General features: G+C 36.8%; 1 protein-coding gene across 3 annotated transcripts in view; it reads left to right on the top strand.

The window, feature by feature from the left end:
- RPRD1A (regulation of nuclear pre-mRNA domain containing 1A) overlaps positions 1 to 16,839 on the top strand; it is a 43,855-nt gene that overhangs the window by 14,377 nt on the left and 12,639 nt on the right. Inside the window, exon 7 of one of the 3 annotated variants that reach the window (XM_014256802.2) lies at positions 522 to 603. The exons of 1 other annotated variant lie outside the window; for it this stretch is intronic. In XM_014256802.2, coding sequence (XP_014112277.1) covers positions 522 to 578 — 57 coding nt within the window. In that variant the 3' untranslated portion in view covers positions 579 to 603. Of the gene's footprint in view, positions 1 to 521; positions 604 to 16,839 lie in introns of those variants that run through there. One more of the 3 variants, XM_014256803.2, reaches the window with a different exon arrangement.

The raw sequence follows: 16,839 nt of genomic DNA, 5'->3' as shown, positions 1-16,839 counted from the left end.
AGTTAGTATCACAAATCTGTGAGTATAATGTTGAGATCCTACCTTACTGATTCCTTACCATACCAAAGAGGTATACTAAGGAGCAAGTGGATATATTCTTAGTTGAATCTAGAAATGTTACCTGCTGTTAACCTTGTTTAACAATTTGAATTGGAATTCCCAAAGAATTGTCAGTAGCTTGCAGCATTAGATAGAAGCTTTAGACCTAAATTTTCAGATCTTTTATCTTCTAAAGATAATTTACAGGTAAGTAATTTTGAATAACCAATCTTTCCATGAGTAATTTTTTAAGAATAGGAATCTCTCTAATAGTTATTTCTGAAACAGAAGTGCATGATTCCCCCTCAAAAGCAAGGTAATGTATGTGCTGAATCTTGACAGGAAGTTTTGGTAACAGGTAAATAATGTCATGTCTGCATCAAAAGCTAACTGTACTGCTTGATCAGTGGCTTTCCTAAGTATGTTAGGGGTAAGTAGTGTCATCTTTAAATCTTAAATTGTTTTCTTTAACATCTGTCTAGCTTCTGTTGCAGGTGGTGGACATGGACGCATCTTCTAATGATGTCACCATCCATTAGTAAACACATCCTGCTAAAAATAAATTTAAGAATCAAAATCTTGTATTGTCTGTTGTTTTTGAAAGCTTGAAGAGGAGGAATACTGTAACTACTCATACCCAAACCTCTGCTATTTTCATCTATATTCTCACAAGCATTACTGAGTTTATGCCTGAGATGGATAAGTATTTATCCAGTATCATTTCTTGTTCTTGAAGACTAAAATTTTCACATGGTTGTTCCTAAGACTCTCACATTCTTTCAGTGAAATAATTCAGAATTCCCAGTGCAGAAGTTCGGGGGTTGCTTGCATCGAAGCTGCCATTTCCAAAAGGAGAAAGTTGTGAAAACAAGACTTTTTCAGACTTTTGCTTTTTAACTTACACTGTTGGGTTTACATGATCGGAAATGAGAAGTGATGAATGTAGGACTTCTTCTTCACAATCACAATAAAAAAAACTTTCACTTCATTAGGTAACAGAGAAGGTGTGCTTTATAATTGCACTTAGGCCTCTTGAGAACCCCTCTCTAATTTAAGATCGTGCTAAGGAGTCTTTTCCCTTCACTTTTGGTAGTTTTAAAATAGTATAAATATTTAAGGTTCAGTGTACTCTGGCTCCAGCTAGGATTTCTAGCTAGATAGGATTCTGTCTATTAGAGAAAATGGAAGTTTTTGCAGAAATATTTTTCTGGAACACATTTTTTCTGAAGCCTTTGATGACTAATACCATTCCTGTTTTCTACTACTTTGATTGACTTTTCCCCCTCTTTCCTTCTGTGTTTTATCTCCCACCTATCTCCCTGCCCATCCCCTAGTTTTTGAACAAAAATATTGTTTAGTCTCTTGGTGTCACTGAAGTATAAAATGAGATTTTTATGTTATACAGGAACAATTGGATGTACATAAATTGATACCGAGATGGCTCATGTCGTTTTGATAAAACCGTCCTGTTATTCTAGAACTAATATGGCCTTAAAAATGACATGAACAAAAGAAGATCTCTAATGGGCTATTCTTTATGTTCTAACTCTTCCCATCCTGCTGTGTATGAAGTGACATGAACAAGATTTACTGTTCTCATGTTTCTTTGCATTTGCCTCTCCCTCCCACAGACTCCTGGATTATAGACTGATTGGTCTCTTACTAAATTTCAAGTAAAGGGATTGATAGTTGGAAATCTTAAGTGACTCATGAACAGGTATGAGTAGGGGATCACAAGACACCATCTCACTTTCATTTTGACCTTATTGAAAGATGTAGTATTGCTACATTTAGCGTATAGTGAGTATGCAGTTTCTTGCACACTCTTCCTATCAGTTTACCACTTTAAATTTGGGAACATCTTGTGACTAGATCAAAAATTTTATGAGAGAAGGGCTACTCTGGGAAGCCTGTTCTGATTTAGCAGTTTACATGTAATTAAAACACTTAATGGTGCTATCTTGCATTTCTGATTTTCTACAGCTCTATAAGCCATATTCATATTCTTACACTCTCACACATCTGGTTTTAATTGTGGTTTCTTAGCATGTTGAGAGAATGCAGTAAGTTCAATGCACATTTATTTTATGATTGAGCTTTTATGGCTCCATATAGTTTGACTTGTCTTTCTAAAGGTTTTCATTTTGACTTTGAATTTTACAGATAAACAGCAAGCAGTTAGTCAGCCTTGACTTTAGTTCTGTATTTGAAAGACATTTTTTTTCTCCTGCTCAGTTGACACTTAATGGTTTCAAATGTAGACAAAAATACTAAGCAAACAGTTTGGGCTGGCAGTGGTATAACAGACCTCTTATCCTTAAGTTTTGTTTTGCAATACCCATCTGGTATATACCAAATACCAATTGTCTACTGTTGCCATTCACCATGGCCTTCATGTTATCACAGGGTGTAATGCTTTCCTTGTTGGCTTTTTTTTTTTCTTTTCTCTTTTTAAACCACTTATTCTTCCTTAGTATGTTAGTGTGTCAGCTTTTTTTGCTTAGTGACAGAGTACTTAGGGTAATATATTCCATTATGCTTTGTATTTTTTAAGTTCACTTTAGATAATTGCTATTTATTTCTTCATAACGTTGCAGCTGAGCACCTAAATTATTTTACTGAGTTCTGGTTGAAGATTGATTTGTAGGAAGAGCCCTACAGTGCCTTTTGTTATTGAGTGAAGTTTGTTATGGAGCAACATTGAAGGTGATCTACAGCTCCATAAATGTGACAGTAGTACAGTAATTCAAGTTATTCTGGAGTTGGAGCTGAGCAAACAGTGAGTGCAGTGGTTACAGAACAGCTAACTGGAATATATCAGGAAGTGGTTAGTCAGGTTCATCCAAACCCTGTAGGACTGTTTTCGAGTATTTAAGATCTTCTGATACATGCTTGGTAACAGAAATAGCGGTACCTAATAGTGGTACAAACAGACCATATTGTATGATCTCTTGACATGATGAACCATTGTATTCATTTTTGTTCAAGATTGCAGCTTCAAAAATTGAAGCTGACTTGGTAGTGCTTCCAGTTCAGGGAATATGACTTTTACTGAAATAAATCTTTTGAGTCAAGGCAGATATTTTTGGGCTGAGGGGAGCATGACTGTGGATCACTTTTTCTTTTATAATAAAGTGGGGAGAATCTTTGCTAAAATCAGTGGCCCAGTTCCAAGTAACTTGCACTGCTTTTGAGAGAAATGTATGTAGGAAGGAATTTCCTTCCTCACCATCAGGAAGGAAATGTAGGGTAAAGATCTCTAATGGGTCCGTTCTTTGTGTTCTAGGTTTCCCCATCCTGCCTTGTATGAAATGAAGTGTAATTCAGTAACAGGCCACTATGCTTAGAAATCTGTGTAAATTGGTTGAAATACGTTGCTTGTAGGTTGACCATTTGAATGGCCATTTGAGAGGCTTTGTTTAGTGTACGTGCTTTATTAGAATTGTACAGTGCAAATCTTTTACTGAATACCAGCATTGGGGTTGTGTTTAGTAAAAGCCAAAACTAAATTTCCATAGTACCAGTAGTTTGGATTATCTACCCAAAGGTGACTGGGGAGAATTAAGTGGTCACTGAAATAGTAATTTCTCCTTAATTTCTCTTGAAGGTTTATTTAGTTAGACGTTAAGGTGATGGAATGTTTAAAATAAGACATAGGTTGTGTCTCTTATCTGCAGTGGAAGTAGGCTTGCTAAGTTTTTACTAACTGTTTTAACAGGTTGCTGACCTTTTAGGTGTGGTTTTCTTTTTTCGATAAGTACTTTCTTCAGTGACGGGAGATAAACTTGTAGAGTTTTGTAGAAGTAATTTTTAAGACTAGAGTGGAGAACAGTAGCCCTTATGTCAAACACAACATAGCAAAGTCAAATGGTCAGTGCATAATATAGTTACTCAGTTTATACCTGAAAGATTAGACTTCACAGCTCAACGTTGACATTCAGAGCAGAAAGACTTGAAGGCTTCCACCTTTTAAACTGGCTTATCAGATATTTGAATATAAATCTTGGCTTTTCTATCAGATTGAACAGGTTGTAGGTTGTACTTTACTCATCTTTGTAAAATAAAAATACCCTTTTGCTTAATTTCATCACATTTTAAAGCATGGTCATCCAAGATACTCTGGTTTTGAAACAAGTTAATAAAAATGTTACAGCTGTTAAATTTTTTTTTTTCCATTTAACCCTTATTTGTGAAGGGTGAGTTTTTTTAGCTTTCACTCTGCAACTTACCTGTTAGTTTTTATTAAAAGCGGGGAGAAAGATATATATGTATGAGATACCGCAAGATACCGGGTACTTAATAGCCTTGAGGTGTGTTTTGAATTCCTCATTATAAAAATACTGAGAGAAGATACTGGACTTGACTAGGTAGGACTTGCTGTTTGTGAGACTTCTAGCCAGAAAGTTCCTGGCTATTGCCAGCCACAAACTTCATACTGTTAACCAAAATGAATGGATCTATTTGTGTCATCCTCAGAAGAAGAAGTTTTGCAGGTATGTAAAACCTTATGCAAACACCTGAGATGATGGGGAGTTAGAAAGGGAATAATCAGTGCTCTAACTTGCGTTTCCTGAAGGATAGCTGTAGATTAGTAAGTGACTTTTCTATAGTGCATCGTGCAGTAGATACTTCCTTTGCTTTGATCAGGAGTTTGCTGGAATAAAAAGAAAACCTGGATATAAGAAATTTATGTAGGAAATACTGATACTGTAGTTCCTATTTATGTCAGTAGTAGCAGTTCAAACTACCTTTTCTGCAAGCCTTCATTTCCAACAGTAATACTGTTATTTTTTACTTTTTTTTGTTAAAAATATGACGTTTGTGTCACTGGACCTAGCAAATTTAAAGTTTGTGGTGTTTTAAAATCTGTATTTTGAATACAAAGCAGAACTGTAAACCCTGCTTGTATTCCTCTCACAGTTAGAAGCTTTTGGAATTACTTACTGAAGTAGATTTAAGCTCTAAATAAGAAGATAAGACTGCACTGAATGGTAGGTAGTCATTCTAAGCAGACTAAACATTAACCTTTCTGTATGGGAGTTACTAAGTTAACATTCATAATCTAGTTTCAAAAAATCCTTAATATTATGGATGAAAAGGGAGAGGGAGGGAAGGTGTTGGAAAGCTCTGCTCCACAATTTGAAATGACTTGTATAACAAATCTGAATCAAAATACGTTGCTTTAGCTAATGTGCTCTGGTAGTTTCATTTAATAGGAAAATAAGCCCATGTGAATATGAAGATCATTGCAGTTGACTCAAATGCTGTGCTCCTTAGAGTTCTCTGTAAATAGTGTCCACGTTAAAGCCTGTGATGTTAGGTTTATTTTTACAGTTTTAAATTTTTAATTTATTTTCTTTTTTCTGCTATCACTAAGATCTAGAAACTTTATTATGAACAAGGGATTTTTTGTCTAATGAGCTTCTATATGAAGTTAAAAGTAAGTGCCATGCTCAAGTTGCACTTTAATATGACCTATAACAGTAGTTACAGTCTTTGACTGCATTTTGATAGTGGTTTGCTTGGTTAATTGGAATGGCTGATGAGAACTGCTTGTAGAAATCTCTGACAGAAGAAAGAAAAGATATGGTTAGAACCAGCCTGCTTTTTCTCTGAGCCTTGCTGAAGCAACACAAAACAGATTTTATTCTACAGCAGACTTCTGATGTTTTCACTCAAAACCACTCCACTGTTAGAAGAAATTTGTGTAAAATCCAATGTAGAAGATAGTGGCACTCATGCTGTTGTGAACAGAGCTGATACCTTTTGGAGAATTTGAATGTGCACAGCAAGGAAACAGTTTTCAGGTAGACAGCAATAGCTTTGAGATTGCATTTAAAGAAAATACACATCCAGTTACTCTAGATCTTGGGCAGAGTGCTCATATTTACCCCTGTTCTCACATCTATATAGGAAAATAATTCATCATCTTATGTAGTGGCCTGAGGCAGCAAATACTGTCAGAGCCTGTTAATGAAATGTATGACATTTTATGTTCTATTTAGTGTTGGCATAGGGGAAAATAAGAAATGTTAATGTGTGCAAAGTGATTAGTAAGTATAGGTGCCATTTTTATGACAAAAACCAGTTTGCATTTTAAAAAGCATTAGTAGGGGTGAAATATTTCTGGTTTGAATCGACATGTTGTAGTGTGTAAGAACACTGCACTTTTCCATGTGTTTTTTTGTTTGGGTTTTTTGGTTTGTGGGGCTTTTTTTGTTTTGTTGTTTGTTTATTTGTTTGGTTTGTTTTGTTTTTTACTGTTGCTTTTTGGATTTTGTTTTGGGTTTTATTGATCTTTTTCTTTAAGTTCAGAGCTTTAATTTCAATTAGTCTACTACTAAGCCCATCAGTTATGGGTAAAATACCACTGGAAATAAGAACATTCAAGAATACATATGAATCTTTCACGACAGATCAGGATAATTTTTAATTTTTAATTTTAGTAATTCTGTTGTCAAAATTGAGCTCATTATTCAAAATGGAGTTAGCAGTTGAACTGCTTTAATCAGGAACCAGAGCTGTTCTGTTTTCCTAGTTTAAATTCATTATGATCTTCTGTAATGGTGCTCCTAAACTAGTGACAGGGTTTATTGTGATTGTTTCAGACAGCTTCCATCTCTTCAGCTAAGGCTAAATGTAGAAAGCAGAAATACTCTTCAGTAGGACTCACAGTGAAACTGAATTTTACAAATCAAAATCACCAAACCACCACAATTACCCTAATGTCATCATATAGTAAACCTGGGGAATTTACTTCAAAATATCCAGGCTTTTAAAATAAAATCAGCTAATCCTCATTCCTAAGAAGCTTGGAGAGTAGTAGACCACTTCATGGTGCAGTAGGTCAAGAGCCACAGCTGAGAAAAGATGAAAACTGTTAGGTAGAATAACTCTTAGCTGGACTGTGCTGAAAAACCCAGTTCTTAAAAACTCACTATCTTTCTGTTAAAGCTTATTGATGAAATACAGAACTTCGGGTCATGTTTCCTTTCAGCTAGTAGCAACTGTAGTTTAGTTAGTACTGGCCCGATTCGGAAAATTAATCTCCCAAGATTAATGATCTTTTTTCTTAGAGAATCCAGTCTGGAAGGCTTGGCTCCATACTGAAACACATGATGAGGTGTGAATCAAAAGAGGGGGAGAACTCTAGGACTTTCAGACAATGGTACAGCTGCCTTTCAGATGTGTTTATTCTTGCATTGATTAGAAGCTGAGGTTTTATGATCACATGTATGTTTAGACCCATGCCCATTGGTTTGTTTTGAGGTTTTTCCTTTGTTCTGTGGGTTTTTTGTTTTTGTTTTTTTTTTGGGGGGGGGGGTTGCTTGTTTGTGGCTTTGAGGGGGTTGTTTGTTTTGGTTTTTTCCTTTTTTTTCCCCTAGCACCTTATTTGAAAATGTGGTAAGAAGCTGGGTTTCTTCATACCTGGATTTCTGTCACTGATTGGGGTATGGTACATGTGTCCACAGAGTGTGGAGAACAACTTGGAAAGTGTGACTTGAGGCTGAGGACAGTGCTGAAACACCATCTCTCTTTGACTGTCTTTCGGAGCTGTCATCAGAAGTTATTCTGGGGGGGTGTGATGTAAGAGCAGTTGATGCTCTTATAGCAGCAGTGAGGAAACAATGTATCCCACAGCTTTTGTGCTTGCTTCAAATGTTTCTTAGCCAGGAATAAATGGAAGTTGTCAGAGGATACTCACTACCGCCTGATAAGTGTAAAGTGGTTCTTACACTTGCCTTAAAACTTTATTCTAAACTAAAGGAATAGCCAGAGTACATTTACTTTTGCATTCGACTGGAGTGGTTGTGATATTTTTCAGTTCTGCCAAAAGTAAAGAATATTGTATAAGTCTAATATGCAGATGGTTTGGAATGGTGTGGACTAAAATGGATGAAAATAAGGGGAAGCAGAAAGCAGGGAAACAACTCAGGATGATGTACAAATCCTGTGAATGAACTCTATGTTGTCTTGGAATTTCATTTTATTTATATAGTATGAAAATGTATCTCTGACAAAAAAAAGTGCATAAAGTTGACTTTATTAGAGAGGGCAAAACATTTTTGTGATATTTCTCAGTTGCTGCTGACAGAATTTGGCAGTAGAGGAGAGAGTGAATTGCTGTTACATAAGGTATTGTCCAATTTCCTGGGAGACTTGACTCTTGCAGTTATGCTGCCAGTCATATCAGTTCTTCCCTTTGCCAGGGAAACAATCCTAATTATTTCGCTCTTACAAGTTTGATAGAATTACTTCTGTGAATATGTAAAGAGGAGAGAGGCCCAGAGGAATGCATCAGTAGCTTTTCTCCCCTCAGTGTATCCTAGTCAGCCTATGGGAACATGGAACCAGCCATAACTTCACTGCTCTTTGCCACAACAATAGGTGATGGTGATGTAGAAGACATCAAGGAATATTGGGTTGGAAAGGGGATAGTTGGAGGGCACACAATGCCTGGGAGCTGCTGTGGGATGGAGAATTGGACTAATTGGGATGGAGTTAGGACATTTGGCACTACTGTGGGTGTAAAATAATGTGTGTAATAATAACATTGGAACGAGATTTCTCTGAGAGTAAGTAATGTAAGGAGCCAGTATTTGAGGTGCTTTCTCCAATACCACTAGCTGTTTTATTTTCTTGCCTGATTCAATATTTTTTTTTTTTTTTCACAAAAGCATCTTTATTTAATTTTCTTCATCTGTGAAATTGGCATCACAGCAGGTTCTTATATTCTGACTAGGTTGGTGATTCAGAAATATATCATGAATTCAAATTGGTTATAAAACCCCCCAACCTTATGCACCTAACCATATTGGCTAATAGAGTATACCCTCCTTCACATAAAGAAGAAAAATATGCTGTTACAACTTTTTGAAATTGAATAAGATGTTCATAATTTGAAGCAAGGTAGTACATATTTAAATGAAAACAATTGAAACATTTTGTTAGTGTCAAAAATGAATTTTGGTTACTTTCCGCACGTCTACATGACCAAACTGAAAAGGATGCACTTTAAGTCAGTGCAGTGAGGAGGGGTTTTTGAGGGCCATAGGTAGGAGAGGAATATATTGCGAAGTTTTAGGCAGAGACAAGTCTCTTATAATTTTGTTCGTGGAGGAATTAAGGACTCTAATGAGATAAAGTACTGTTAACATGATCTAGCCCAGGCCTTCTCTCCCTGAATCAGGCTTATTTCTCAGTGCAGTAGAGATACACTCTCTCCGTAGTTGTTTGTATTCCATAACATACACATAATTTTTAAATAGGGCTGAGAGAGGAAGCTGAGAAGTAGGAGAAATGCCAGATGCTTTCTGAAATAACTGTAGACATTGTTGTAGCTGTGAACCAAAGGGCTGGGATATTAATCAGTATTTTGTGATTTAGCACAAATCCTGAAGTATTTAAAACTATTTTCTGAGTCTCTGATTTAAGTGTAGGCTGATGTTAACAAATAGATAGAAATCACTGTAAAATTTAACTTTTGATCTTCCCAAAAGTTAGGCATTTCCCTCTGTATTTTGGTGGAGTTTTTTTTCCTCATCCCCATGTATCCAAACCAGATATTTATGTTGCATCCATAAAGGTGTGGAGAATTGGTTTTGTAGTCAGCACATGCAACAGTTTTAAAGCTTGGCTGCAAGCAGAATTTAGAGTAGAAATTGTGTAGTGGCTACTTAGTACAGTGAAAGACAGCCAGATTTGAAGAACAGAATTGAAAGTTGGAGATAAGCATTGATCTCTGAGTTCTGCCTTTCTAAAGACCTTTATTTTAAGGTCAGTTCTGGAAATAGAACTTGAACAACACGTCGAAATTAGCAATAAAATGTGAAGAGGCCTGGAGAATCAAGATTTACATCTGACTGTGGTCCTACAGGTTAAGTAGATGCTTATTTCCTCAAATGTTAGGTTGTCATGACCACTTTCCATTCCTAATTATGTATTTCTTCCTTTGTTTTTCTTCAGTCAGTATCAAAAGTTCATTTTACTCCAGCCCAAGTACTTCATTGGACAGCAGAGGAGGTAGAGAGATGTCATTGTTTGTTTTTACCTCAGTTATTTATGCCTTTAAACAGTTCTCAGATTTTATGTGGAACACTGAACTCCTTATAACTTCTTTAAAGACAAGCCTCAGAACTGTCATGTTCTCAGTAAATGTGAGCCCTTTGATCCTGAAGAAGGTAGAAGGCAGGAGACAGCAGGCGGTGTAACTCCCCTGAGTGTTACACTTGGCAATATTTCAAATATACAAAGTTTTGTTGTAATTTATTTCTAGGTTGCTAGTAGCTACCAGAGTAGGAGGAATGATTCTTCAAAGGCAGTAAATATGAAATCAGTAATTTTCTGCATCACATCCCTATTTGCCAGTTATGACTCATCACTTTATTTCTTCTTTTGTGCACTATCATTTATTCTGCATTCTTCTCAAACCATGGTCACCAAACCATCTAAGGAGACCACTGAGAACACTGCATTTAATAGAGAATCTCCTTTTTCCTTGTATCTCTCCACCTTGTCTTTGCTGTCCTATACATCCAGACTCAGCTGTGAGAGCTGGAGCTCCTCATTGGTCAAGATCTCAGAGTATAAAAGTGAAGCCATGTTTAAATTCTTGATGTGTTCTAGAAACATAAAATTTCCCATACTAAGTCACCTGTTTTCTGGTGGGGATAATTGACATCCTTCAGCTGTAGTGAACCACAGGTAAAAGGTGGTAGCTGTAGCTTATATGGCCAGCATATTTGATAGATTTGGTGAGCTGTGCCATCATGAAGTTTATTTTGGAGTATTTGTCATCCAGATAAAATCAGAGGTTTTGTTAAACTGATACCACATAGCTTCCACAGACATACCTGTTTAGTCTTACTTATCTGTGATTCCATAATAACCATTGTTAAGAGATGCCAGTAGATCATGGTTTTCTTTTTCCTCATTTTCTGTCTTCCACTGACAGAACTTCTGTTGTGGTGAATTTCTGTTGTTGCAATTTTTTTTGCTGCTCTTGTTTTTTAAAATGGTGGTACATTAAACAGTCTTTAGTTTTACATGACTTAAATCTAGGAGCTGTTCCACTGTAATTAGTATTTTATACACTGACAGTTTAAACAATTTAGCATGCCATTGGAAAGCCAGGCATTTCTTGTGTTTGCTGTCACACGTCATGTAGTGAATATAGAGCGCCATTTCCAGTAGAGAAAAATGTCATTTGGCATAGGATGATACTAGATGCAACTTCTGTAGTGAGAATTCAGTTCTGTGTGTATACCTGTTGTTTGTTTTCTTGGTGATAACACGACTGCTACACTTAGCTTATCTGAAAATGTAAGACTGGAAAGTCCCTATTTATAATACTCTTATCTGTGGAAGAAATCATACATTTATCCTCAGGCTGAAAGATTGTGGAATAAAGCAGTGATGCAGGTGCAAACCCAAAGCAGAAAGTACAGTCACTACACACAGGTTTGGTTTTGAGAGCTTGCCTGAACTTTTTCAGACAACACATTGTTAAGAACCAGTAATTCCTGGTTTTCTGGATTTCTTCTTGTACGATAGTGCTGTCTTAGGACACAGCAGCAAGAAATTTAACATGACTAGGCTATCCTTCAGACAGTAGTGTTTAAAACATCCTTTAGTTTCCTTGCTAGCTTCTCACCTATAATTTATATGGATTGCTAATGCATTCCCTTGCTGCAGTGCCTGTATGGGGAAGTCATCCTAATGCCATTGAAAATGTAATGGGCAGCCTTCTGCAGCTGCTTTGTACCCATGTTCTCAGCAATTCCAGAAGAGAGCACCTTGAAGCCTTACCTTCTGGCTGATTAGTGTCTTCTGCTTTATGCAAAGAGAAGAATCTAGTTTTCTGGAACACCCAAGATCTTCCTTGTTTTCCCAACCCACACTCCACAACCCACAACAGTAGAGTTGTGCTTAGTCCTTGAGTCCCAAAAGGATGCTGCTTTATTATTTGGATAATGAGTGTTATTACTATTGGATCATGCAAGTGCTTTTAAGCCAGTTTGAAATTATTATGTTGATCCATATGTAAACCACAAAATTAGCATAACTTTTTTTCAACTCTTAACAGTTTAAGATAGAGAAGATTCCTGTCACTGCTGACTAGGAGCATCTCACTTATTCCATTAGTGTCCTCCATGCTCTGTGCGCATATACAACTCAGCAAATATCCTAGCCCCAAATCCTCGAAGCCATGCTCAATATCAGCTGCGGTAGTCAGTGGAAAATTAATGTTCTTAGGCAGCATGATCAGAAAAATTGTACATGCTCAATGGCAGCTGTAGGTTTCAACCTTGTGTTTTCTGTTAAATAGTAAGCAATAATCTGTAGGCTTCTGAGGGTAAATCCATATGTGGGCTGTTGAATAATCTTGGTCACTTCACTTGAACTTTAGGTTTGGATTTACTTGAAAGTATTCATTGTCTTCTGGAGTCTGAATAGCCAACATGCAGTTAGGTATATAACTAAAAGAGCAAGAGAGTTTACAGAAACTACTCTTAAAAAGACCAAGAGTAATAAAGACTGGGGTTCATAATGTAGGTTTTACAATGTTCAGTTATAAAATAGTGAGTACAAAGTGAGTACTCCAGATTTGTATCTTTCAATGTAACTGATAAAGGATTACCATTTAAATATATATTTTCTAATTTAAGAAGTCATACATCTATTACATGATTTAAGATTTAGAGAATATTTATTTTCTGCATGTGAGCCAGTGCCCAAGTTTCAGTGGGAGGAGATTGCTGGAAAATACTGAATTTCATTACAGCTCCAATAAAAACAAAGCTACTGTTGGAAAACCTACATGCAGAGACAAACGGTTGTGAGGGTCAGCAGATGTCCTCTTAGTGGTGCAGTGGGAGGGAGGAATACTGTGCAATTCTGCAAATGCTGTGGGATCTAGAGCTCACTGAAATAATTCCTCAGGAGACACGTTCTTCATGTCCCTCAAAATGTTTAATGGCAGACAGGCTTTCTCTTATGCTGCTGCATACAGATGTACTTGTTAAAGCATATTACTCACTTTTTCATGGGGCATGTGTAATTAACAGTGCTTTTTCTTCCAGCACTGGGGTACCTAGCATGCTTTTATGTAATATCAGACAGCTTTTGCCATGTTGCACAATGAACTTTCTCCTTCAAACTTCAGTTCATTTGGAAACATAAGGAAATATGCCCTACACAGTTGCAACTTTCCACCTACACATTAATGACTGTGGGAGAGTTCTTTTGCTGTTTTTATTTGATCCTGTGGTCTTGACTCTTTTTGATAAGGTAGCTATGAGCAAGTCACATTCCCTGAACAGTGGCAAGAAGATGATTCTGGGTTTTGTTTTTTTTAGCTGTGGAAGTGAAGGAGAGATGTGTCCTTTCTGCTCCTTCAGCAGGTACCTGCCCTCTCAGCAGGGGCTCCTCATGCTGTGCTATTACACCATCAAAGACCAGCTAGATATGGCTGGGAATCACTGAGGAACTCATTTGGTCTGTTGACCCCTTCTGTGATGCCTGGCTGGCCTGGGTTTGAGGGGTGTCAGTAGAGAAACTATCTTTTACTTTACAAGGCAAGCCCTTTAGAAAAAAAATTAAAAGCTTGAAATGCATGCTGACTTGTATGGTTGCTTTTTAATATGGTATATTTGTGTGCAAGTGTTTACATTTTATTGTAAGTCATGGCCAAATAGTAAATAATTTTGTCATGTTTCCCACCCTGTATAGGGAAACGTTGCCATTTTCCATGACATTGTACTGCAGAGTGACAGAAAAGTGGCACACCCAGGTCTCATACTCAATCCCTCTACCTCGTGGGCAGGCTGGAAGCATATACCCAGATGGCATTTGTATAGTTCTTCATAAACACGCACTCTAGCCTGCCGCAGATCATGTCCAGCGCAACAGAAATCTTAAACAGGTTCTGACAGGTGGGTTTTGTTGTGCCAGCCAGTCAGTCCAGCTCTTGCCTGAATGTCAGCTGCAGGTTCAGACCTGTTGGTTTTGTTTTCCTTGTCATCAGGTGATGGGTGTACTTTATTTTTATTTTTCTTTCAAACTTCATATTTACAAGAGATCTGGAAACACGAGTCTATGGAGAGATATGCCTTAAAGGTTTTAAGAAAAAGTAGGGGTAGAAAATTAATGGAAAAGTTTTTAAGTTGCTATACTAGCCATGTATACTGGATTTGTATTCAATTCAGTTTGCCACCATGGTAAGCCCTTTTCTGCAGCAAGAGTGCTGTTTCCATTACTACTTGTCGTCTTGTCTTGTTTTCTGAGAGAATTTGAAGCAGCTCACCAGTGAAATGAGACAGATGTAATTACTTTGCAATTTGGACAGCAAATATTTTAAAACCCTGCTTTTCTAAGACTTTGTCAGGAAAACCAACTTTTTAGAAGAGAGGTTGTACAGGTTCTTATTTTAGGCTGTACAACTGGAAGTAGAGCCTGAGGTTTTCTCTAGAACCCTTGGTGCAAGTTTAAAGCAGTGTCAAGTTGGTGAGAGGAGATTTAGTGTGAATAAGATTGGAGTGTGTGTTATACAAGTAACCCAGGATAATGAACTTCATGGAAATATACCTAAGTGACTTGCATTTTGATATACAAGAAAGACGTGGCAAAAAAAGGGAATTTAAGTGATCTACTACTTTGTATCATTCTATTTCTTTTGACACTGTGTAAACGTGAAGTACAAAGGAATTACTTGCATCATTTGCCTTTTTCCCACCAGTAACAAGTCTACTGAATTACTCATGATTTTGTTTGCAAATATCTTAGTAGTAAATTACTGTAACAACATTCAACTTACTATGTTTGCATCATGACCTGATCTTCCAAGGTAATTTCATGCACAACTGGATAGGAATATGCAAACATACAATATGGAAAACCCCTCAGATACTCCTAGAGTTCTATATAAACCAGGATAATGATTTTAAAGATCATTTTAGTGAACTATAGGTGGCTTGAATGGATGAAAGATCCTTTAGAAAGCTAAGATATTTTAGAATGAAATGATGATGTAGCACTAAGCCTGGCAAGTTCAAGAAGTGTTTGGACAGTGCTCTCAGGCACAATGGTGTGACTCTGGGGGATGGTCCTGGACAGGGGCAGGAGTTGGACTCGGTGATCCCTGTCATTCCCTCCCAACTCATCATATTCTGTAATTTTGTGATTGCTAACCTCTGATACATGTTTTTTATCAGTACCTCACAGAAAGATGTGCATTAGTAGGGTTAGTGCAATCAGTAGGCTTTTGGGAACAATACAATTCATAATGGGAAGGAGGAGTTACAGAAAACACTATGTCATTCCATGTCCTTTTTAATGTTGTTTACTTGTTCTGTGTTCTGCACTCTCTAGAATTTTTTTTTTCCTTCTGGTTGCTCATAATTTCTTCCCTGAAAACCTCTTTTTACACATTTTTATTATAAAATAAAACCAGCTATTTGAGCAATTTGGAATTTGGTAAATAATGTAAAAACACATGAGTGTGCCATATTTACTGCCTGGATTTGGTTAATTGGTAGGGGACTTTTTCATTGTGAATTTTTCTTGGAATTGTTCTGTGCTCTCTATTGGTATCACTTTGCTAAGGCAGATTTTTCTAGTCATAGTATTTTAATACTAAAGCTTGTGGGCAAGCACTTTCTTTAAAAGCCCTTTTTTCTATAGTTTTTTTAATGATAGGACTTGTATCTATGTGTGTTTTTTGAGAATTTAGATTATGATTCTTGTTGATCATAGAAGAGGTGCAGTTTGCTTGCTTCATGCATAGTAGAGTTTTCACTGGGGATACTCCCACAGGGTGTATGAGGGGCAATTAAATCAGAATATCTACTGCTGCTGTGTAGTTCTTTTTTCCAGCTTTACCTTTCTTACGCTCCCATCCCCACTGCTGAACACAGCATCTGAATTACCTATTTCACACAAAATGAGAGAAAAACATAAAAATCACCATGCAGCAGATCAACAATTTGTCTTACACAATTACTCTCATTAGTTGTGCAAACTATAGTTTCAGTTATCAATCGACACTGAGCATATTCAACTGCCATTAAGCACATCAGGTTTGGGAATGCTTATTTTTTGAGCTGTAACTTAATGCTCCTCTTGAGAATCCATCCATCTAAAATGGATGGTTCAACCTACTTAATGAAGCTGTGAGAATAAGTTGACAAGTGTAATGTGAAACTGTCTAGCTGATAAAATTCATTAGAATGTACACATATTGGATGGCCCATGGCATTCTTTACTTCTTTTGAGAACTATCCTTTAAAAATATTTTAAAAACACATGTTGTTCAAGTAAGACTGTTCTGAAATTTTAAGGTGACCATCTTTCACAGCTCTTTGTTTGGGTTGGATAGGAATAATTTATGAACTTGGAAAAGACAGATATGAATCATTAAAAAGAAAAAGTAGTTGGAAGAACTTCTTCAAAATGTCCAAAACCAGTTTTGCACAGATAGACCGTACATTGATGATTTAAATGAACAAGGTCACCAGTATGGGCTCACCTGTAGCTGAAATTTGGGGTCCTGTATTTGCATTGCCTTTATTTAATTACCCTAAGTAAAGCTAACACACAGTTGCAGATCACTAGAATGCTTTCTCTTTTTCTTTCTTGCCCACAGGTTAGCACTGAGTGGTTCTATACTGCAGCTGCAACAGCTGTATATGTTATCCGGCTTTAAGCTCTATGGATTGGACTGCTACTAGTGCTTAACCTTGCTACAATAAAACTAGGTTTTATGCTTCTACATTATGTAGATCTGTCTCTGACAAAGATCTG

The sequence above is a fragment of the Pseudopodoces humilis genome, chromosome 1 (assembly GCF_049639895.1).
Source record: "Pseudopodoces humilis isolate 2021_Gansu_Grassland_sample_001 chromosome 1, ASM4963989v1, whole genome shotgun sequence".
Lineage (NCBI taxonomy): Eukaryota > Metazoa > Chordata > Aves > Passeriformes > Paridae > Pseudopodoces > Pseudopodoces humilis.
This window is presented reverse-complemented; position numbering and strand designations above follow the sequence as displayed.